General features: G+C 36.6%; 2 protein-coding genes across 15 annotated transcripts in view; one reads left to right on the top strand and one right to left on the bottom strand.

Annotated features, from left to right (window-relative positions):
• The window catches only part of NEB (nebulin), a 215,406-nt gene extending 198,341 nt beyond the window's left edge, over positions 1–17,065 (top strand). For 2 of the 12 annotated variants that reach the window (XM_064484770.1, XM_064484769.1), the window contains exons 166-179: positions 1,934–2,026; positions 2,525–2,617; positions 6,394–6,486; positions 7,081–7,173; positions 8,743–8,835; positions 9,121–9,213; positions 9,391–9,483; positions 9,817–9,909; positions 10,783–10,890; positions 10,996–11,179; positions 11,493–11,585; positions 12,472–12,618; positions 12,906–13,012; positions 16,616–17,065. In XM_064484770.1, the coding sequence (XP_064340840.1) occupies positions 1,934–2,026; positions 2,525–2,617; positions 6,394–6,486; positions 7,081–7,173; positions 8,743–8,835; positions 9,121–9,213; positions 9,391–9,483; positions 9,817–9,909; positions 10,783–10,890; positions 10,996–11,179; positions 11,493–11,585; positions 12,472–12,618; positions 12,906–13,012; positions 16,616–16,789 (1,557 nt within the window). In that variant the 3' untranslated portion in view covers positions 16,790–17,065. Of the gene's footprint in view, positions 1–1,933; positions 2,027–2,524; positions 2,618–3,632; positions 3,726–5,339; positions 5,433–6,393; positions 6,487–7,080; positions 7,174–8,742; positions 8,836–9,120; positions 9,214–9,390; positions 9,484–9,816; positions 9,910–10,782; positions 10,891–10,995; positions 11,180–11,492; positions 11,586–12,471; positions 12,619–12,905; positions 13,013–16,615 lie in introns of all 12 variants that reach the window. The other 10 variants (XM_064484780.1, XM_064484773.1, XM_064484771.1 and 7 more) reach the window with 10 other exon arrangements.
• Positions 17,066–17,096: 31 nt separating this feature from the next.
• Positions 17,097–22,817, bottom strand: part of RIF1 (replication timing regulatory factor 1) — a 53,290-nt gene continuing 47,569 nt past the window's right edge. The window contains exons 37-38 of one of the 3 annotated variants that reach the window (XR_010380580.1): positions 19,237–19,276; positions 17,097–18,824 (exon numbers count right to left, since the gene is read on the bottom strand). The gene's annotated coding sequence lies outside the window, so the exon portion shown is untranslated. Of the gene's footprint in view, positions 19,277–19,430; positions 21,541–22,817 lie in introns of those variants that run through there. The other 2 variants (XR_010380579.1, XR_010380578.1) reach the window with 2 other exon arrangements.

Below are 22,817 nucleotides of genomic sequence, written 5' to 3'. Positions count from 1 at the left end.
GCCCCCCACCTGCCGCTTCTTCCTTCTACCAGGCTTCCCCTGCCCAAGGATGGTGTGAACCCTCCCTGTCCTGAGAGGGACAGCGCAGTTTGCAAAAGCAGACAAGAAACCTCTGTCTGTACATAATCAAGGGTTTTGGCTTCTAGATTAATCATTGAACCAGCAGTTTCTAAAGTAAAATGTGCTGACAGTAGTAATAAGGTTATTGGGATGATCTCAAGTTAACCAAAAGCATGGCCATATAAACCTAAAAGTAATACAAAGCAAACACACATACATGCCATGGGACATTATCCACTGTCCAGAAGACCCCAGGTAGACAGACTTGTGAAATCTATGCTGCCTTCTCCCGTCCCTCACCCTGTATCATCTGCTCTCTGCTTGTAAATACAGCGCATGTTGAAGGCACTGGCTGTCATCTACCCACAAGGGTATATTATATCTTAAGCCTGTCCTCTAAGGAATTTCAGGCACCTATGCACAATGTCTTTGTGTGTGTGTGTGTTGGGGGCCCCCCCACACCTGAATTATCAGGTTTAGCCCACATTTCTCTCTCTGTCCAGCTAGCCCTGCCTCCTTCCTCCCTTTATCCCCCCAGCACGCGTGCACACACCCCTTTCCTACCCATAAGCAGGGTCTAAGCAATTGCTGGCTACTAGCAAGATTGTGTGAAGTCTGGGAAATAGTTTACAGCCAACAAAAGGTGAGGGTCTTGGTTTCAGAGATTCTCCTGGCCTCTGGAGGCCTGAACTCTCCTCTCATTTCCATGGGAAGACGTTTGATACTTCTCTTCAAATTGTTCATATTATTTAGACCTCATTCCCTTTTCACTCCCTGCTTATACTCTGGCTTCCTGTGGTACAAACTGCAGCCAGAATTGCATGTGCACTAATCCAGGAAAACTAGCCTGCGTCTCCTTTGCTGCTTCTGATTGCAACTCTTTGCCTTTCTCTGATTTTGTTTCGTTCTGTGGTCCATGATCAGTTCTGTTGCCTTGCCCAGTAAAGAAAGACAACTTTGTACCACGATGGCAGACTTTTAGAGACCCTGAAGAGTTTCCCAGCCCCCCCACAAAAAAACAACAACAAATATGTGTATCTCAGCACTAGTTTGTCAGTGATTTTAGGAATTAATCTGTTGACACAAACCCCTAGGTTTTTCAGGTTGCTCCCCAGCCCATGCTCTAGTACAACATAGAATCCATCCATTTAAAAAGAATTCACTCATTCCTTTAGGCTGCAAATTCTTCACTTTGGAGGGGAAGGAAGGAATGTAAGAAGCCAAGAGGCTCTGGAAGTTTCTTATTTGTTTCATTAATATTTACAGTCCTTTGGTACCTCCCAGAACAAATTGGGGCTCCCCCCAGTTCAAGAACACTAATTTACAAGATCCAGCAATCATCAGGAAATATTTCAGGGAAAGACGCTCTTCCTGGAAAATAAACTGTTTAATTCTCCTTACATCAAGGGTACCTAAGTCTAAAAGCCAACTAGGAATTTTCAGAGGAAAATATAAAACAAACAGAAAACTCAACGCTGAAGGAACAGAGGATCACACAATTAGAAATATTTAAGCCCAGACAGCTATTTATTAAACACAAACCTGCTGCAGACCTGCTGCATTCAAGAGACTAACACTAGGTGTTATGAAACGGTTAGTTTTTTTCACTGCTGAATTTATTACCACTATTTGGTGAATTTTAGACGTGTGCTAAGTGTTGACTAAAGAAGATGCGCAGTCTTCAAGGTAGTAAAATCACTACTTTTGAAGAGAGAACATAAATATTTGTGGCATTTCCTTCCTTATTCCTTGAGTGTTGTGTTTGAAAGCCAGATTGTTTTTATGAGTTTCCACCAAATAGCCCACATGTAGCTGTAATCCAAAGGATTTTTGGTAATTTTACTGTTTTAGATACTCTAATTATCTTCTACAGGTTATGTACAAAGAAAACTTGGGAACAGGCATTCCAACCACTGTCACTCCAGAGATTGAGAGAGTCAAACGCAATCAAGAGAACTTTAGCTCGGTATTTACAAATATATCAAATAAGAACCTTGATTTCCCATTTAAAAAATTACCAGAATAACCCATCATCCTTTTTTTAAAAGTAACATCTTAACAACAGTTTTGTGTGTATATGTGTGTGTGTGTGTTATGACCTGACCAAGACCATCTGTACTTACACAAAATGATTCACTTTTCTGATGGTATTTTAACACTTTTGGTGACTGACAAGTGTGAGCACTTAGATCTAAAATAATGTAAGCAGAATTAACACAAGAGCCTCATTTTTATGCTCATATCCTATACTGCAGTGCTTTCTGTCGTACTTTTTCATTCGCAGGATTAGCATCGTAGAGCTTATCATTTAAATATGAAGTAAAAAGCAAGAGCATTATCCTTACTAAATATTTCTCACTAAAAAACTCCCTCCTCACACACACTCCCTGCCCCCTGTGTTCTCCCTTCCTAAATCTTTGTTCTTGTTTTGAATGTCTTTTGGGTACTTTCTTGTATCTCACAGGTTTTGTACAAAGAAAATTTGGGGAAAGGAACCCCAACAGCTATCACTCCAGAGATGGAGAGAGTCAAACGCAATCAAGAGAACTTTAGCTCGGTATTTCTTAGGGGGCAAAAAATAAAATTCCTTAAGTTTTATTTAAAATAATATTTTTAACACATTGCAAATATATAATTTTCTTCCTATAAAAATACTAAATTCATATAATGAAAATAATGATACCAAATATTACCTCAGTTTTCAACCCAAATCTAATTTAGTATTTATTTTAGTTCTGGTGTGAAATTTTAACTGCGTTTTTCCTAAAACACAGCTATTGATCACTTCCCTTAAAAACCTTTAATACTTAGTGTTTCCTTCCCCAAATCCACCCTGGATAACAGTAGATGTTTCTAACTGGTGTGACACGAGTTAAAAGTAAAATCTAACACACCTTCAAAAGGACAAGGTTAACTAGAATTTTACTTGTATTTATTGTGGCTCTGTTTGATGCATATTTTATGTTTTCAGCTTTTCTTAAAAGAATGTGATTCTTGAACATTTTCATTCCAGGGACAACATAGCAATTCACAGTAACTCAGAAATACAGATTTACTTGGCTCAGCTAATTTTTTGGTATTAAAAAAAATCACACAAGATATAAATGAGCTTCCTTCCCTTTGGGATAGTTTCAGAATCACTGAAGGCTAATATTTATTTAGCTTTTAATACTTATTTATATTTATTTTACTCCCCCAAACCTCCCTGTCTCTCTTATTTCCCTGATTGCGAATTACCAGCAATTCCTTATGGATGTAAGTTTCACTCACCTTGAACACTGATAAGTCCTATCGTTCTGTCTTTGAGAGAAGACCTATGTCAGTAATGCCTGCCTGCAGTCTGGCAGCTGTGTCGGTATTGATGCCACCTAGAGGCAGACATCACACTGCGTGTGATGGAATATCCAAAGGTGACCTATAACTTGTTCTAGTTCTTAAAGTTATTTAGGCCTATTCTGTATCATTATGAAAACAAGCAAAAATCCTTTTAGAGCCTATTTTAAAAGTTATTCTAAAAGATATACCTAAAAGATGGGCCCAGGCTGATTTGATTGTTGGTTTTGTGCACACAGATTTTGTACAAAGAGAACTTGAGCAAGGGGACTCCCCTCCCTGTCACTCCTGAGATGGAGCGAGTCAAGCGCAACCAGGAGAACTTTAGCTCGGTACTTGGGAGAAAGCTCCCTTAACTCCATGTTAAAAAAAATAATATCTTCCTATAAAACAAAACTTCTATTAGTTCCTTTAAAATAATCAATTTAACAAATCCTTTTTAAAAGAATCTCATCAACTGAATTCTTCTGTTTTCCAGATCTTGCACTCACCGTTTGGTTCTAACGTCTTAGACTTCCTGTAATAGTCCCTTAAAACTTTTAATTGGTTCCCTTCCTTCTCTTTTTATCTTTTAAGTTACTCCTGGGACTTCTGAAGTTAATTCATGTCCAAAACCCCCAAACATTATAGCTCTTATTTACTTGGAACTCTTTTATTTGGTATTTCTGGGTTGGCATTGCAAGAAAAGACACAGGACTTGAGGCCACATGTAGAAGTAGTGGCTCTTGCTGGGGACGGGGGTTACCTTAACACAGATCCTACCTAGTGAACAGCAGTACCAATAAAGCAAATCATTCAGTGTCGGTACCCAAAGCAACTTTATCTGGATGACTGTTCTAGACAAGACATTCCATGAATAGAAATGCAGACCTTCTGATTTAAAAAAAAAAAAGACCATAACTTTATATTTAATGTTATTTTATCTTTTATTAATATTTTTGTTGCTGAAAAACCTTTATAATACTCAGTCTGTGAAACTTCTATGGAAGGATCTTAGCTTCACTTATCCTGAGATGGAGAATCAAATGTCATTAGGAAAGTTTAGCTGAATTTTTTTTTTTGGTGGGGGGTTAGGGAGTGGTTTAATCCAAAATATTTTTAATTGTTAGTTTAAATATTTTCTGAAAATTTGATTCTTCCACATAATTAGATCAACAACTTTCTTTGGTCCCACTGTGTTTTTGTTTTGTTTTCCTCTGTTTTTAACCACTATTCACTAACAATCTTTTGATTTTATTAAATTTTCAGTAGAAGTTGATGTTATATTTTATTACTATTTTTCCTTCTTTTGGAAAGGTTTGCATTAATTTTCAAAATTATTTTTGAATTATTTTATTCTACATTAGAATAAGTATGTAATTGTTTGTATCTACTTGAGATCTTGATGATCCTGGACAATTTAACCATTTGTGCTCATTTTCAGAGATTGCATTTGGACAAAATTGTCCAGTGGTGCACAGAGCCTTTAAGATACTATGGGAACTAAACAGTACTATGGATTTAGACTTGACCACCTCTACAACTTGAATTTACTCAAAAAAGACCAATTTCCCATATTACATAGATTTGATCTATGGGGTTTAAAATATATCTGTTATTCTGTACAGTAGATGTTCTGTGTAGGGAAAAATACTTGCCAGTCTAATTTTAAAAATAAGCTTTCTGTAGTACACTAAGCATTTTAGTGCTTTTATAAAATAATTTTTTTTCTTAATTCCTAACACATAAAGTAAGCATTTTATATATGAGTTAAAGTTGAGTATCAGATACACTGGCACTTTACGGAGCATGGTCTCATCCAGATTTGTACCTGAAAGACAGGTTGACTTGGTGAATTTGTCCTTCCTGTTTGATGTCTGTGTCTCATAGTAGGTGCCTTACACGTTAGATCAAAGGGCTGTTTTGACTGCTCTTGTTTTTTCTGGATGCTTTCTTATATCGTACAGGTGTTGTATAAAGAAAACCTCGGGAAAGGGATTCCAATTTCCATCACTCCAGAGATGGAGAGAGTCAAACACAATCAAGAAAACCTTAGTTCGGTATTTAAAAACAAAAACAAAAAACCTCCCCAAAACCCCTCTAACTAATTTTAAACCATTAAAAAAAAAAGATTAATGACTATATTTTAAAATCTAATCAGCCTATCCCAATAAATACTTTGACATGTCTTGTTTACAACTTAATGCTGCCATTCCCCATGGATCAGTTTCCTCATTTCGGCTAAACATTAATATCACCTTAAAAAGTGATATTAATATTATATTTCAGCCTTTAAAAAAACATAACGTTCCCAGTCTCTAAGCATCCATATTTATCCTGCTTTGGCAAATGTGATCTGAACGTAAAACTTACAAAAATTTTGCAAAATCAAACTATTGGCCTCATTTCCTATTCTAACCTTCTCAGTCCCTACTGGTATTTGTATAGATATTTTCAAGTCCTTTTTTAGCATTTTGTCACTGCACTCCATTTGCCTTAAATATAATTAATTCTTCCCAATAATGTTCACCTAAACTAAAAATTAAATACCTTGACTTCTTTTGAAAGTCAACAGATTTGTGTGTATGCACCTTCACATAAGCAATGTTTATTAAACCTAAATATCCATATGTGGTTTATTAATAACATTTCCAAATCAAAATAACGTCCTTGGCTCTTCCTCTGTCCCCACCCTTTCTATTTTCTCCCATCCTCGTAACCAGCTGGGGGCGCGGCTCATCACATTCTCCCGTGCTGCTCTCCTGTGTTCAGTGCTGCAGAGATTAGTTCAACAACAATAACACAACCTTCCTTTCAATTTTCTTAGTTTCCGCTGCTCCTTCCTGCATTCCCTTGCTTTTAAGGGTGTCTTTAGGCTCCTACAGGTCAGATCTAGAAGCTTCTGGTACTTCCCTTCATCTAAATCATTCTCTTCCTCTGCCCTTCTGCTCCCACTTGCTCTGCAAGAAGGGCAGAGTGGTTGATTGCTCTTTTTGTTCTGGATGCTTTCTTATCACACAGGTGCTATACAAAGAAAACCTGGGCACAGGAATTCCAGTCTCCATCACTCCAGAGATGCAGAGAGTCAAACTCAATCAAGAAAATTTTAGCTCGGTATTTTGGAAAGGGAAAACTAGATGCCATTTAATCTCATAATTAAATTGATCATTAACATTTATTTATTATTTTTTTAAACCCACTTCCCTTCCTTTGCTTCTAATATGCCTCCCTTAGCAGAAGGACACACTTTCACATTTCTGTGGGACTACTGTGGATTCTTTTTTTTTTCCAGTTAATTGAGATTTCTATTCCATCTGGCATTTTAAAATTTTTTTTTTTTTTAAAACCACTTCTCTTTTAGTTTGCTTGGATAACAACAAAACAGTTCTAACAATCTCAAATCCCCATGTGACTGTTTGGAAGGTGCCATGCTCATAGAAGTGAAAAAATAACACGGGTAACTCCTCAGCCTTTCCGTGGCAGCTAAGGGCCCTACTGCCCTAGGAGTCAATTTCCCCATCCTGAGTGGCTGCCATTCAAGTTTTTGTGGCATCTTACCGCATATAACTTATAGCATATAACTCCTGACTTCTTGGACTACTGTGCTGTTTGATAACAAGGAAGTTGAATTCAAGCTCTTAAAAATCTCACAACAAATGAAATGTTACTACTTATGGTTGTTTTTCTGAATGCTTTCTCATCACACAGGTGTTATACAAAGAAAACATGGGCAAGGGAACCCCTTTACCTGTCACTCCAGAGATGGAGAGAGTCAAACACAATCAAGAAAATATTAGCTCGGTACTTTGGCAAGAAAAGAAACCTACTTTTTAAGTGATTTATAATACGTATTAATCCTACTTTTAAACACAACTGAAATTTTGTGAATTTCTTAATCACATTTATCCTCCCCTTTAGGGCTACTCCTAGCCTTAACCCCATAACAAGGTTGCTTTAATCCATACTTTAAAGTTCTAATATCAAGAAGTAACAGAATTTCCAATTAAAACATCCTCTTGCTCATCTCTCCCCACTTACTCTCTATTCATTACCCCCAAGGTCTCTTTGTTTTACACATTCGTGAAATTTGGGGAGTGGTGTAGTAGGCATGATAGAGCTCTTTCTGGAACACTGGAGTTGTAGTTTTGTTGTGTTTTTGCACTTACGACTTTAGGTTCTAATTTACCCTGTCAGAATTGGACAAAGAGACCTTGGAAAAAATAACCCCTGATCCTCTCCCTTAGGGATAATGACATAAATTAAGATCCACTAGTGGTTTTAGCAAGTGAATGTCAATTTACTTAAAAGTGTCACTGAAACTGATTTTTGTTTTACCAATTTTAGTTCCTTTTGTTCTTCTGTCTTTATCATGGTCTTTAACTGCTAATTTTAGTAAGCCATTTTCTGTTAGCCGATGCTCTGTGATATCATGTATATTAATAGATTGCCAGTGTAATGGGGTTTGTGTGGGGATATTAGCTTCCACAATGAAGAACCTTGTGGCCCTCCACATTGACGCTGTCTGCAGGTTCTTCCGATACTGGAATGAAGTGCTTCTGAACCCTAGTGTGCCTCAGAATCACCCGGACCCACAGTTTCTCATTCTGTAGATCTGGTATGGGGCCAGAAAATCTGCATTTCTAGCAAGTTCTCAGGTGATACTAACCTTGCTGTCCAGGGACCTCACTTTGAGAACCATTTCTTTGACAGAATTCTTCCTCTTGAATGCCATATCCCAAACCTCCTGTGACCCCAAGAATGACAATGAGGTGACAATGAGGTTGAGAATTTATCATGATGTGTTACTATGTTTCTTACTGATTTACCATGATAGTGATATAACTGCCAAAAACATTTTTTCCTAAGTGATAAGTATGATGATGATCTGAACTAAAGCAGAGCACAGATGATAGCAAGGATACATTTTACTGATGTCTACGTAAACTTAAGTGCTGCAAAAGGGTCTAGTCTCCCCCTGCTTCTTAAGGAGCAGCCTCCACCTTCTCAGTGTTAGTGAAGTGCGTGCCCCTACATCCTGTTAGATGATCTGTCAGGTGCTTGACATGCGTAAATTAGCAGTAGAGTGAAGGCGGTCTCCCATCCTTGCCCCACGCCCTGCATCCCACCCCTCGGAACTAGGCGCAAAACTGCAGTTCCATCTTGCAGACTGCAAGGGTTTCAAGGGCAGGAACTGTCTATCTTGCTGTAACTACAGTCAACTTGCTTTGGAAACATTTCTTTCCATCTAACTTTATTGCCCGAATGGTTTGACACCCTGAGCCTCCTAACAAATGATCTGTTTTATTTAACCCTTTGGTAACTGTAATTCTGTTTTTCTTTTTGGCTTTTTGGATCCGTTGGACTCCGTAGGTTTTGTACAAAGAAAGTGTGGGGAAAGCCACCCCAACCCCTGTCACTCCAGAGATGCAGAGAGTCAAACGCAATCAAGAGAACATTAGCTCGGTATTGTCTTTGAGAAATGAAAGTGCTTTTAGTTTTGCAAAGTAACCCCTGCCTTTTGACCTGCTCCTAACTCCATACCAGGTTAAAAATAAAATGCCTTTTTTAAGAATCGCCCCTAAATGACATACTACAACTTGCCATTAACTTGTTTTTTAAGCTTTCTTCTTGATAGCTGGTCTCACTAATAGTAGATTAAACTGGTGTTTTCTCCCCCAAATTGTATTATATTGAACAGCCTGAATATTGCCTCCTAGTGACTTTCGGGTCCAACTTTGTATCTCACAGGTACTATACAAAGAGAACCTGGGGAAAGCCACCCCTACACCCTTTACTCCTGAGATGGAAAGAGTCAAACGCAATCAAGAAAACTTTAGCTCGGTATTTAAGAGAGGGAAAGAGATGGTGACTCTTTTAACAAGCCTGGCAAACATGGTTATACCACTAATTTATCTAACAGTAGATTAAACCTGGAGTTTTCTCCCCCAAATTGTATTATATTGAACAGCCTGAATATTGCCTCCTAGTGACTTTCGGGTCCAACTTTGTATCTCACAGGTACTATACAAAGAGAACCTGGGGAAAGCTACCCCTACACCCTTTACTCCTGAGATGGAAAGAGTCAAACGCAATCAAGAAAACTTTAGCTCGGTATTTCAGAGAGGGAAAAAGAGATGGTGACTCTTTTAACAAGCCTGGCAAACATGGTTATACCACTAATTTATCTGTTTCCCCAAAACTTTTGTTTATCTTTTAAAATCCTTATTTACCCACTTAAAAATGACATACCAACCCCACCAGTTCAACCTGATTTAATTCCTTCTTCACCTTTTGCTTTTATACAATAACATTTTAATGGCTTTCTCTTCGTGAGGTGTTTCTTATAGAGTGTGACATAATTGAGCCATAACACCAGCTAGATGATGGTTTTCAGAACGGGGTTTTCTGCTCTCTGATGTCTGGATGCTCTCTTGGCTCCTCTAGGTATTGTACAAAGAGAATATGAGAAAAGCAACTCCGACACCCGTCACTCCTGAGATGGAGAGAGCTAAGCGCAACCAAGAAAACATTAGCTCGGTATTTTCTAGGACTAAAAAAGGCGTAGTGCAACAACTTAGAAAATAACATTTTAACATCATAAAAAAAGTGTCTTTCTCATTAAACTGAAAAACACACTAAAATGAAGAGAGAAATGCAACATCTTGGAAAATAACACTTTAACACTATAAAAGTGTGCATTTAAAAAACTGAACTGAAAATTCACACTAAAATTAACACAACTGTGCTTTTAAATTCCAAATGATCATACTAAGACATAACAAGTTAATTGCCAATGTCTTCTCTTCCCTTTTACTTTACTCTGAGGTAATCTTATGTAACCAACTGTAACAAATTGACTTCCTAACATCCTCAATCTTCATCTATTTTTAAGGTACTTTATGAAACAGGTAATTCTCTGAAATGGATGCCTTCTCTTACTTTTGATACTTTGGGTTTTTCATGTCTGAGACTTTGATTTCTGTATTAGCATATTGGTTTATGAAATCTGGACATAAACCTTCAAAAAATGATCACTTGTTCTAAAAGATAGTTCTTTCAAATGTAAGTATCACACTTAGTGCCAAACACCATCCAATGTGCTGGTGCTACAATTCCCAGCAAATTCAAGAGACCACTTTTTCCCCTTTCTTTCAAAATTATACTTTGCCCCTTCTCCTTTGAAAATGGAAGTTAACATTTTCAAAGTCAAAACAAATCCTTTGTCTGATGTGAGTCCTGCCCGTCCACCCTCATGCTAACTGTTCTGCTCAGTCATGGTCTCACTGGGGCTTTTCAGGTGACTTAAGCTTCCCTGCCCAGCAAATTTCATCTCCATCTATTGGAAAGGTTTTGAGACTTCAGAATTAGGATGGTACCATGATGTGTACTCATTCATGGTCTCTCCATCAGGTGCTTTATTCTGATAGTTTCCGGAAACAAATACAAGGCAAAGCTGCCTATGTCTTGGACACACCAGAGATGAGACGGGTAAGGGAGACCCAACGCCACATCTCAACGGTGAGTCACGAATACAAGTTGATGGGTGGGATGCCTTATTGGACATGTGAAAAAAGAAATGATCACACCATCGTATTTTCACCAAGTGAATTCATGAAATTTCAGGTGAAATATCATGAGGACTTTGAGAAACACAAGGGTTGTTTCACACCAGTGGTGACGGACCCGATCACTGAACGAGTGAAGAAGAACACACAGGACTTCAGTGACATTAGCTACCGGGGTATTCAGAGAAAAGTGGTGGAAATGGAACAAAAACGGAATGACCAGGATCAGGAAACTATTACAGGTAATTGGGGCTGGGGAGGGGGGTGTCAACTTTATGTTAAGGGAATAGAATGAGTGACATGATCCAGAGCAAGGCAAAGGACAAAACACTTCAATCTGTATTTTCATCCGGTGCGAAAGAAAACCCCTATCATTTCACCACTTGCAAAGCTGACATCTACTTTATGCTTCGTTCCCCTCTGAGGAGACACGACCACAACTAAGCTAAACGAGTGTGACTCAATCCCCCTGTGGTTGTTCAGGTTCATGCCTTGGTCTCCTAATTACTGGAAGCTTCCAAGAACAACTGTGCTGATCCTTAGTCTCGCTTTCAGGTTTACGTGTCTGGCGTACAAATCCTGGCTCAGTTTTTGACTACGATCCAGCAGAAGACAACATTCAATCCCGAAGCTTACACATGATTAATGGTATGTGATGTCACAAAAGGCTCAGACATAAATGTTGCCACATAGCAGGCTAACGTCAATGGCTTTTAGGCTCAGCAGCTTCTCCTCCAGGGTTTTCAACTTCCTGAGTTGTCCACTCGGCATAAAAAACACTTCCCTGACTAGGGGGAGCAGCTCATTTTCTAAACAAGTTAGGGAAAGACTTTCAATGCCTCAGGGTAAGTCCCTTTCAGTCCCCATTTTTAACATTTTTCCTCCTAAAGAAAAAAAGGTAGTATATCTTTCTGTTGGAGAAATAGTAAGGAAAAAAAAATAAGCAAAGGCAAGAGAATGGCTTCCACCGTTAGCAACTTTCTAAACTGTTACATCAAGGAAGATGAGCCATTCAGCAATATAGGCCACATGACTTTACGCTTCCTATTTGTGTTAAAAGTAAAATAAGATGTAGTGCCTGCCCTCAAAGTATTTATACCCTAGTCTACTGACCAAGACAGACCAGTAAATCAGTGGTTACACCCTGACATGAGCAGTTTTAAAAGTTCTAAATTCATTTAGAAGTTAGGGAGGACTTTCTGGAGAAGTAGAAAGGTGGAGTTTGTGCACATTACTAATCTGTTCATTTTGATGAGCCAGGAAATTGGGCAAGGTGGCAAGAAGGGACAGTCAAGGGCAGACTCAGACTGGAAGCCTGGCTGTACCACCTAGACCATTAGGGGACCTTGGGTAATTAAACTCTCATCTGGAAAATGAAAATGACACCTTGTAAGAGTTTGAGGGTTTAATCCGTGGAGATCTTCTTAAAACAGTGCTTGATAACAAACAAAAACCAACTGAGATACAGTTACCACTAGGCATTACTGCTGTAGAAGTTTCATTTCTGCCCCCTTTCCGATCTCACCTCCCCCAGCGCAAGCCCAGCGCCGGAGCCGGGAGCAGTCTCGATCTGCCAGCGCGCTGAGCATCAGCGGAGGCGAGGAGAAGTCCGAGCATTCAGAAGCTGCCCGCCTCTCCACCTACAGCGATGGGGGTGTCTTCTTCTCTACAACCTCAGCAGGTACAGGCTGATGGCCCTGACCTTGATAGCAGTGCCCAGCCAGCTCACTGGTGGTTACAGTAAGAGATGCTTTGAGTAAAAACAAAAACAAAGCAAAAAACATCTGGATCCTTTCTTCTGAGAGGACGAGAATTGTGGAGAGGTACATGCAGTTAGCTATTTTTTAATTCCTCCTTTCTTGGAAATTATATTCTTTTTAAACTAGGGGAGAAGGCAGCACTGCTCAGCTGCTTTAAACACAGGTTAAATAATTTTCTCCAAATAAACTATTTCCCCCTTCCTTTCAGCTTACAAACATGCAAAAACTACAGAGCTCCCACAGCAACGATCATCTTCAGTTGCCACCCAGCAGACAACAGTGTCCTCCATCCCATCTCATCCATCCACGGCCGGAGTAAGTAACAATAAGGAACTTACTCGAGTCATTCTCATTTTTTGATATGGGCAGTAATGATTATAGGTATTCTGGTCTTTTTTTTTCTTTTAACCAAACCTTCTATCTTATATAATGCTTTTATACTACATCTCACGTTAACAGTGGTAAGTATCAGAAAACCCTCATTACCAACTCAAATGAATTAAAAAGCATTATTCAATGATTTAAAACAAACACACAAAAAACTAAAGCAAAATATCTGTTGCTTGGAATCCTTCCAGAATATACATATGTATGCACATGTCACACACGTAAACTCGTCATATGTTAGATCTCCCCTATTAATATATATTGAAGAGTTAAGAGTTTTAAAGTAGTCTGGCAAATCGTGAACATGATTTGACTTAAGTTTAAAACCTTGGGTCTCATTTATAATATTACAAAAGCATAATTCTTTAGGATTTAAATTAACAATATTTGTATGAAGAAAACTATCTTTACTAAAGGATGTAAAGATTTATTAAAATACTGAGACCCATTATATTTCAGGAAGGGAATCGTCTAGTCATTTCTCCAGAAATAAATCCATAAATTTAAGGCAATTCCAATCAAATCCTAGTAACATTTAAAAAATTTTTATACATTAATCCTAAATTTGAAAGATTAAAGATGAAAAGAATCAAGCAAATTTTGAAAATGACAATAGGAAAGGACTTAACCATAAGAGCAAGATATGCTATAAAGCTATCATTAAATATGAATTTAGCGTAAGAATAGATCTAAAAATAGATGAAGTTCAAAAATGGACTGGCCCCTAAGAAAATTACGAAATCAGCACAGGAGAAAAAAAAAGGCAGAATTGTAAACTACAGAAAAAGAGAGTCTCTTTTTACAGTATCAGGGATGGGGAAAGTCGTCATCAGCAAATTTCAAAATCTAGAAATGAAGACTGACAGCTTTGACCATAAAATGTTTTTATAATAATTAATATTATTAAATGTTTTTATAAAGAAACATCAAACTGGGAGAAAATATTGCATCATACATAACAAAAGATTAATATTTAAAAAGGCATAAAGCATTCAAAATCCAGTGACAAATCATTCCCCTTCCCTTCAAAATAAGACCTGGAAGCATGTGAATAGTCAATTTATAGCAAAAGAAATAAATGGCCAACAAAAAAAGATGTTCACCATGACTACTAACCAGAAATATGCAAATTAAATAAAGTATCCTATTAGAACATCACAGTACCGAGCTTTTTGAAAAACCTAAAATGCACATAATTTGACCTAATACTTTAACTTTTAAGAGCTCTTTTGATGTATTTGCCTAAAGACAAACACTACAGAGTTTATGGAAGAAAACATGGTAACACATGCCCAGAAATAATAGAAATGGCTAAATAACCTGTAATATTACTAAAATATGGAATTCTTTGCAGCAGTAAAAAGAATGAGATCAATTTATATTTATATGGAAAGATCTCCAAGCTATATTAAATAGAAGGAACATGTCACAGTAGTATTTATAGTATTATTCCACTTCCTAGGTGAGGGGACCTATCCTTGAATGTCAATATGTGTGTATTTCAGAATACTAGGAAAAAATATGTAGGTCACGTACCAAATTACTCACCAGTGGCTGTGCCTATGAAGAAAATTAGTGTACTTCCAAATTTTGTTATTTATCTCTTGTTACAATTAAAAAATTACTTCAGTCTTGTGAGAACACTTAAAAATATGGCAAGACGGTAGTAGGTCTTGTGTTAAGTGTACAATACATTATTGTTTACTATAGATTCAAGGTTGTGTACAGATCCCTAGAGAGTTCTAGGACAACAGGTCTCTACAGTTTATTCATCTTGCTTAACTGAAACATTATGCCTGTCGATTAGTAAGACCCCATTTTCCTTTCCTACCATGCTACATTTTTTCTTTTTTTAAACACTGTGGAGAATAGCTTCCAGAAACTTTTACTATTGATAAGCTCCCAGATTCCCAAAGTGAGAGATACATACAATACTGCTATGATTTTTCAAATTATTCTTGTCTAAAACACTAGATTAATCTCTTCAAACAAAAGGGGGTGCTGAGGGGAAGGCATATATATAAGTACATTCTTTTTTCACACATACATGGTTTTCTAAATATATTAAACAGAAAATTCCAAAAGTGAACAATTCATATTTTAAATTATGCACCATTCTGATACCACAATGAAATAGCAAGCTCTCTCGCTCTACCCACCGGGACATGAATGAACCAGCCCTTTGTCTAACATGTCTACGCTGCACACACTACCCACTCATCAGCCACTTCGTAGCCCCGTTACCAGATGAACTGTCAACGTATCACAGTGCTTGTGTTCAACTAACCCTTATTCTACTTAATAATGGCCCCAAAGCACAAGAATAGTGATGCTAGCAATGTGGATATTTCCTTACTGTGCCTAATTTATAAATGCAACTTTATCATAGTTATGTATGTATAGGAAAAAACAGTATATGTAGGGTTCAGCACTATCTGTGGTTTCACGAAATACTAGGGGTCTTGGAACATATCCACTCTGGATAAAGGGGGACTACTGTATTAACATACTATTAAGTTCATCATTTGAAGTATACAAGTCCAATGATTTTTTAGTTCATTTAGAGTTGTTCAACCAACATATTAGAACATTTGCATCACCCTAAAAAAAACCCTTTATACTCATCAGCAGTCACTCCCCATCCCTCCTCCATCCAATCCTAATGTACTTTCTATCTCTATATCCTTTTCTATTTGGGACATTTCATATAAATGAAATCACATTAATATCTGGTCTTTTGTGACTGGCTTCTTTTAATGTTTTGAGGTTCATCCATGTTGTATCATATCAGTACTTCATTCCTTTTTATTAGCAAGTAATATTCCACTGTATGGAAATACTACCTTTTCTTCATTCATTAGCTGAGAGGCATCTAGGTTGTTTCCACTTTTTGGCTGTTACAAATAATGCTGTTATGAATATGGGTATACAAGTTAATTGTGTGGACATGTTCATTCTTCTTGGGTATATACCTAGGAGTAGAATTGCTGGGTCACATGGTAACTCTACTATTTAAAATGGGAGAAACTTGCAAAACTGTTTTCTAGACTGTCTGCACCATTTTACATTCCCATCAGCAGTTTATGAAGATTCCAGTTTTTCCACACCCTCCCCAATACCTGCTACTGTCTTTTCGATTATCACCATTTCAATGTGTGTGAAGTAGTATTTCATTGTAGTTTTGATTTGCATTTTCCTGATGACTAAGGATGTCAAGCATCTTTTCCTGTGCTTATTGGCTCTTTGTATATCTCCTTTGACAATTTCAGATCCTTTGCCCCCTCCCCCTATCCAGTATTGTAGTTTTTTTAAAAAAAATATTCTGGGTAGCGATTCCTTATTAGATATATGATTGATTGGCAAATATTTTCCCCTAGCTTGGGAGTTGTCTTTTTACTCTTTTGGTGGTGGCTGCACATTCTGTTTTGTGCAACTTAAAATTTGTGGAGTAAGTCACAAGAGACATTACAATTAGGTGTTTGAGTTAATTGTTGCAAATCTAATTTCCTTTTTTTCTGTCCTAACCAACAGAAAATCTTCCGTGCCATGTACGACTATATGGCTGCTGATGCAGACGAGGTGTCCTTCAAAGATGGAGATGCTATCGTAAATGTTCAAGCTATTGATGAAGGTTGGATGTATGGCACTGTGCAGAGGACTGGCAGGACCGGCATGCTCCCAGCCAACTATGTTGAAGCTATTTAGGCACTTCAAAGCATCACTCCTGTCTTCAGGACCTAAAAGTCCTGCCATCAGAAGTTCACTTTAGACTCTCCACTATTGCCCAAGTTCTCAAGCTGCCTAATGGTTTTTGTATCAGTATGATTTAGGGTTGTACCATCCCTTAATTTGTTTCTATATGTACCCCAATAATTCTCCAGTAAAACAGAAGTTAGTATCACTAATCTGTCCAATTATTAAACTAGACTTTCTTCATTATCTTCTGAACTTGCACATAAAACTTAAGAGACATTAAACCCAAGCTTCATTATTTTTTAAATTACCATCAAATTTTCCTTTGGGTTTTAAAGTTTAATTTCCAAACAGACATTTTAAAAGTTTCTGCACTGTTAATTATTGCTGTATCAACCCAGAGTGTTTCTACATTATAAAAATGTTGTTTAACATTATTTCTTCTCTAAAACAAGGGTTCTGATCATGTTAAACACATTTAAAAAAAAAAAAAAAACAAATAGCAGATAGTCACCGTTTCCCTGCTTACTGACTGCTGATGCTTTTATTTCTAAGCCAGTTCTGACGTTCTAAAGCTGAGTCAATGTAAACTGGTAATAAGCTAGTAACTAATAAAATCTGTAATTCTGCAACAAATACCACTGATGGAATGAGCCTTATTTTATTAATTTTAAGATCTACAGATGATAAAAACTTCATCAAAGCAAATCCCTTACACTAGACTTCACTAAAAAAAATTAAACTTAAAAAAAATGCACTGTTAAAAATGCACAAGTGTAGCTGTTCTCAAAACTATCCATATTTGTGTTCAGCAAGCTTCCTGTATAGCTTGGCTCATAAAGTTTTAGTTTTAAGTAAAATTAAGGGATACTAAACACATTTAGCAACATTACACAATAAAATGAAAAATACAATAAAATTAACGTTAAGTTCCTGCAAAAGAAAGTTTTAGAAACCAATGCTAACCTCAAGGGATCTTCCATGTCTTTTATCAGTGGGCTAGCAGTTTGTGGCAAAGGCATTAAATGGACAAAGGGTGGAGTGCCAACCAATAACGGCTTAATGCTCAAGTTTATAGGGTATCCTTTCTAAAAAGCAGAAGTTCTGTCCATGTTACTTTAGAGCTGTAGTAATACTGCTATCCTCAAACTTCTTAACGTGTGTCTCTCTGAGACTCACAGCTAGTACACTAGCTGAGAATGCATGTGGAAATGAAGGCAGAGATTGGGGTGATGCTTTTACATGCCAGGAAAGCCAAAAATTGACAGCAAACCACCAGAAGCTAGGCGAGAGGCATGTAACAGCCTTCTTCACAGTCCTCAGAACCAACCCTTGTGGATACCTTATCTTAAACTTCTAGCTTCCAGAACAAGACAATACATTTGTTATTTAAGGCACTCTCTGGCTGTTACAGCAGCCACAGTAAACTAACACAGTATGTTTCAACATGACTAGGTCTATTTTACATTTTTTTCTCTTAAAGTATGGATGTACAATCTCCCAAGACAAAAAGAAATAAAAGCAGAAATGAACAAATGGGGATCTATCAAACTTAAAAGTTTTTGCATAGGAAAGGAAACCATCAAAATAAAGACAACCTACAGATTGGGAGAAAATAATCTGCAAATGATGTGACCTACAAGGGGTTAATTTCCAAAATACACAAACAGCTCATACAGCTCAATATCAAAAAAGCCCCAAACAACCCAATCAAAAAAATGGCATAAGACTTAAATAAGACATTTCTCCGACAGAAGACAGAGATGACCAACAGGTACATGAAAAGATGCTTAACACTGCTAATTATTAGAGGAATGCAAATCAAAACCACAATGAAGTATCACCTTACACCGTCAGAATGGCCTTCATAAAAAAAGTCTACAACTAATAAATGCTGGAGAGGGTGTGGAGAAAAGGGAACCCTTGTACACTGTTGTAGGGGGAATGTAAACTGCTACATCTACTATGGAAAACAGTACGAAGGTTCCTTAAAAAACTAATAATAGAGTTACCTTATAATCCAGCAAGCCAACTCCTGGGCACACATCTGGAAAAGACAAAACTCTAATTGGAAAGGATACATACACCTCAATGTTCAAAGCAACACTAGTTACAATAGCCAAGACATGAAAACAACCCAAATGCCCATGAACAGATGATGAGTTCAAGATGTGTATGTGTGTGTGTATATTTTTTTTTATTCCTCAGCCATAAAAAAGAATGAAATATTGCCATTTGCAGCAACATGGATGGACCTAGATAATATCATACTAAGTGAAATCAAAGACAAATATCACTTCTATGTGGAATCTAAAAAATACAAATGAACAGACTCACAGACATAGAAAACAAACTTGCAGTTGCCAAAGGAGAAAGGCAAGGAGGGGGAGGGATAAATTAGGAGTATAGGATTAAGATTCACACTACTATACATAAAATAATAAGTAACAAGAACTTACTGTTTAACATAGGGAACAAAATTCAATATCCTGTAATAACCTATAGTGGAAAATATGAAAAAAAAAAATATAACCAAATCACTTTTCTGCACATCTGAAACTAACAAAATACTGCATATCAACTATACTTTAAAAAAAAAGTATGGACTTAGAAGTACATGGAACCCACAAAACTATGAATAAAACCAAAAACCTCTACGGTTAAAAAACAGGTCATAAAAGGTGGCAAGAATATGAATATTCATGTGATTGTAGACGAATACAAGGTTAACTTTAGGTTGGTATTTGGATTATGCTATTTTTATTCATTTCAGGAGGCATCATTAGAGCAAAAAACATTTAAAACCCAAAAACCAAAGAAAAGCCAAGTACTAGAATTCTTTAGTTTTTTTTTTTATTTTAGATTAAAGTGCATTTCTTTAAAAATTTTTCAATATCATGTTTCAACTGGCAATTGTACAGTCAAATCTCAATATACCATGAAAGTTTTACTGTGGATCAGACACAGGGTCTCTCTCCCTCAACCCAGTCATAATGAGCCTGAAAATACAGTTTTAGTATAGGTCTACCTGCTTCAAACACTGTATAAAGCATTACACAAACAAAACCGACTGCACCCTTATTTTCCATCTACTAATGCAGTTAACTGAGGAATGAACAGAAATTCTATGAAGTTTCAACTTAAATTATTTGACTTATCAAATATAAATACTTTCTGAATGTAAAACTAAGCTCTTTAGTTTTTCAAATGATGAAAACAAAAATATTGTAGGGCTAATAAATGACTGATTTGACTTCTCAGTCCTTTTCTAAGTGCATATTAGTCAAGTCTATCCACAGGAGGTAGTGTTTACACTGCAAGCAATCGATTACTCATCAACACAGAAAGCAAACTTTCCAAACCCCCCAATTTGTTTCACAGGTGTAATTTAACCAATTAGTGCCAGGTGCCTTCCTTCACATAACAGGTCCAATAACCCATGGCAAACATATAACAATAATTTAAGAGTTTTAGGAGAAAAACGTGTACCTAAAAAGTACTAGTATCTCCTAGTATATGAGTATTTGAGCAACAGTAAGATATAAATGGAATCGGGGAACCCATTAAATACAGTAAACTAAACAGCAATAGAAATTAAGAAACTAAGGAAACAGAATCCCTTTTCTGCCAGCTAGAAGTAACCAAATTGACTATATTTCATATATGAACAAAACTATCTCTTATGACAAGGACTGGCACAATTTATGTAAAGGGCCTGATAATAGTCAATATGTTCAGTACTACAGGCCACACAGTCTGTCAGTCTACTCAGTTCTGCCACTGACGCAGGAAAACAGCCAAATAAGTAAATGAGCATGGCTGTGTCCCAGTGAAACCTTATTTACCAGCAATAAAATTTAAATTGTATACATTTCATGTCTTTTGATTTTTTCCAACCATTCAGAAAATGTAAAAAACCATTCTTAGCTCATTAGATGTGAAAATAGGTGGCAGGCCCTGCTCTTTAAAAACCTACTAGGTAAGAATGCCATCTTTCATTTTCTATACTCAAAATTGATTGTTCTCAATTCCATTTTTTCTATAAGAAAATTTCCACCCATAAAAATAAAGAACTTTTTAGACACTTGTTAATTATTCGGTTAAGTATCAAAATAGCCACTATACTATATTCCATTTTCAGTTCCACATCACTTTATTTTGAAGGTGCACTTTCTAGTTATATGCAGTTTATCCATTTAAGAAATGCCTTTTGTTGGAAATATTTACTAATTTGGGGAGGAGGCAGAATATTAAATAATAATGTATTTGAAATAGTTACTCAAGGTACTTATAAACATTGATTATGGTACTGTGTTAAGTATACAGTAACTCTCACAGACCACTGACTACAAAATTATTTAAGTTACTTGCAAAATACATAGAACTCTTTGTCCCTATACTTAACGGCCTAATTGCTTTATCAATATTTCAGCTCAGCCTGTCTTTCCCTTTCACTTCACTTAATCATTTATCAGTGCATCCATTTCTATCAGCATATAAGCTTGCTGTCTAATAAGCTTAATTTCATCCACAATTATAAAATGGCACACTGGCCTAATGCTATTGTCTCCTCTACTACAGGTAGAGGACCAAAAGTTACATAGGTTTTTTCTTCCATGTGACATCAATTTAAATACTGCCTTCAATTTTATACTCACAGTTAAGGGGAGAGATTACCTTTTATTCTAATGGCATATTTCAGGGGAGTAAGCATTTACAGCTTGGCACCTCATGTTTGGTTTTAATTCTTCTTTGGTGAAAGGCTTGGCATATAAAGAAAAAAGTGGTTAAGACCACATTGTAAAATTTAACATTCTATTCCAAGAACTGAGTAAACACTCAAAATGATGTTAGACTACTCATCTATTAAGTATCTGTAGATCTTCAAACACAAATGACTCAGATTTTGATGGGTACTTTCAAAAAGCAATATACAAGGCCTGGCAGATAAAAGATATCATTAATGGAGCCATCAGAAACCACAAAACCCAGATGTGTTTTACAACTCAAGCAATCAATAAATTCTGATAAATCAATTTTTAAAACCCATTACTTCACTTCTGGTGACATTTCCTTAAGTGCTTTGGATAAGGGAATATACCATCTTAACAGAACGCCAAGAAATTAACTGATTTTAGAGAATCAGGTTATTCAACTCTCTCAACCCCATTTTACAATGAAATACTAACTTTCAACCATGTTAACAGAACAGCAGTCACCAGAGACCTTCAGTAAAATGACAAGGCACATTTGTCAGAACTGACTTACGGCACTAATTTTACTGTCAAATTAATCTTAGTTAGGGGTAGTCTGTTTTATATGTTCATTAATAAAGTAATGAAGTCTCGTAAGTTAGAAGGCAAGATTCATTTAAGAGACTAAATGCCTAATACTGTGAAAATTTACCTTTATATCAACAAAAAATCAGAACATAATCCACAAATACTTCTAAGACTCCACGTTGTCCAAATTGCTTAATAAAGTTCTTTATAACATAAAATACTTGTCTTCCATATTTAAAAGGCTCCAAATGAGGCAAAATTCTACCTTTAACAATTTAAATTTCTGAACTTTAATTTGAAAGCTTGAAGACAAGTCTGCATCCTCAACTATAAATTTGAAGAGTTACTTTTAAAAAGACTAGCTTTTATCACTTGTGGCAATAATTCTAAGGACTTAAATCTGCTTGGTTTAACAAAACCTAATTGTTAGTTTGAAGTCTCTTACACTTCCCTACTACAAATGCAGTCCAGACATCAGCGTTTGTATAGATCACACGGCAATTTTTAGAAATGAACTATTAGGTGCCCATCACAGACTTACTGAATCAGAATTTGCATTGTTACATATACAAGCAAGTTTGAGAAGCACCGAGTTGAAAGTCAGAACTTCACTCTAATGTTGTATACAAAGTACAAGACCTTCCTTGGCTTAGGGATAAAGTAGACGTGAGTTGTACTAGTGAGTAAGCAGCTCCCTCCCTTGACTGGAGTTTTAGCCTAATAATATCAACAATCACTAACTGACAAATTATCTCCCT

Source organism: Camelus dromedarius, chromosome 4 (genome assembly GCF_036321535.1).
Source record: "Camelus dromedarius isolate mCamDro1 chromosome 4, mCamDro1.pat, whole genome shotgun sequence".
NCBI lineage: Eukaryota > Metazoa > Chordata > Mammalia > Artiodactyla > Camelidae > Camelus > Camelus dromedarius.
This window is presented reverse-complemented; position numbering and strand designations above follow the sequence as displayed.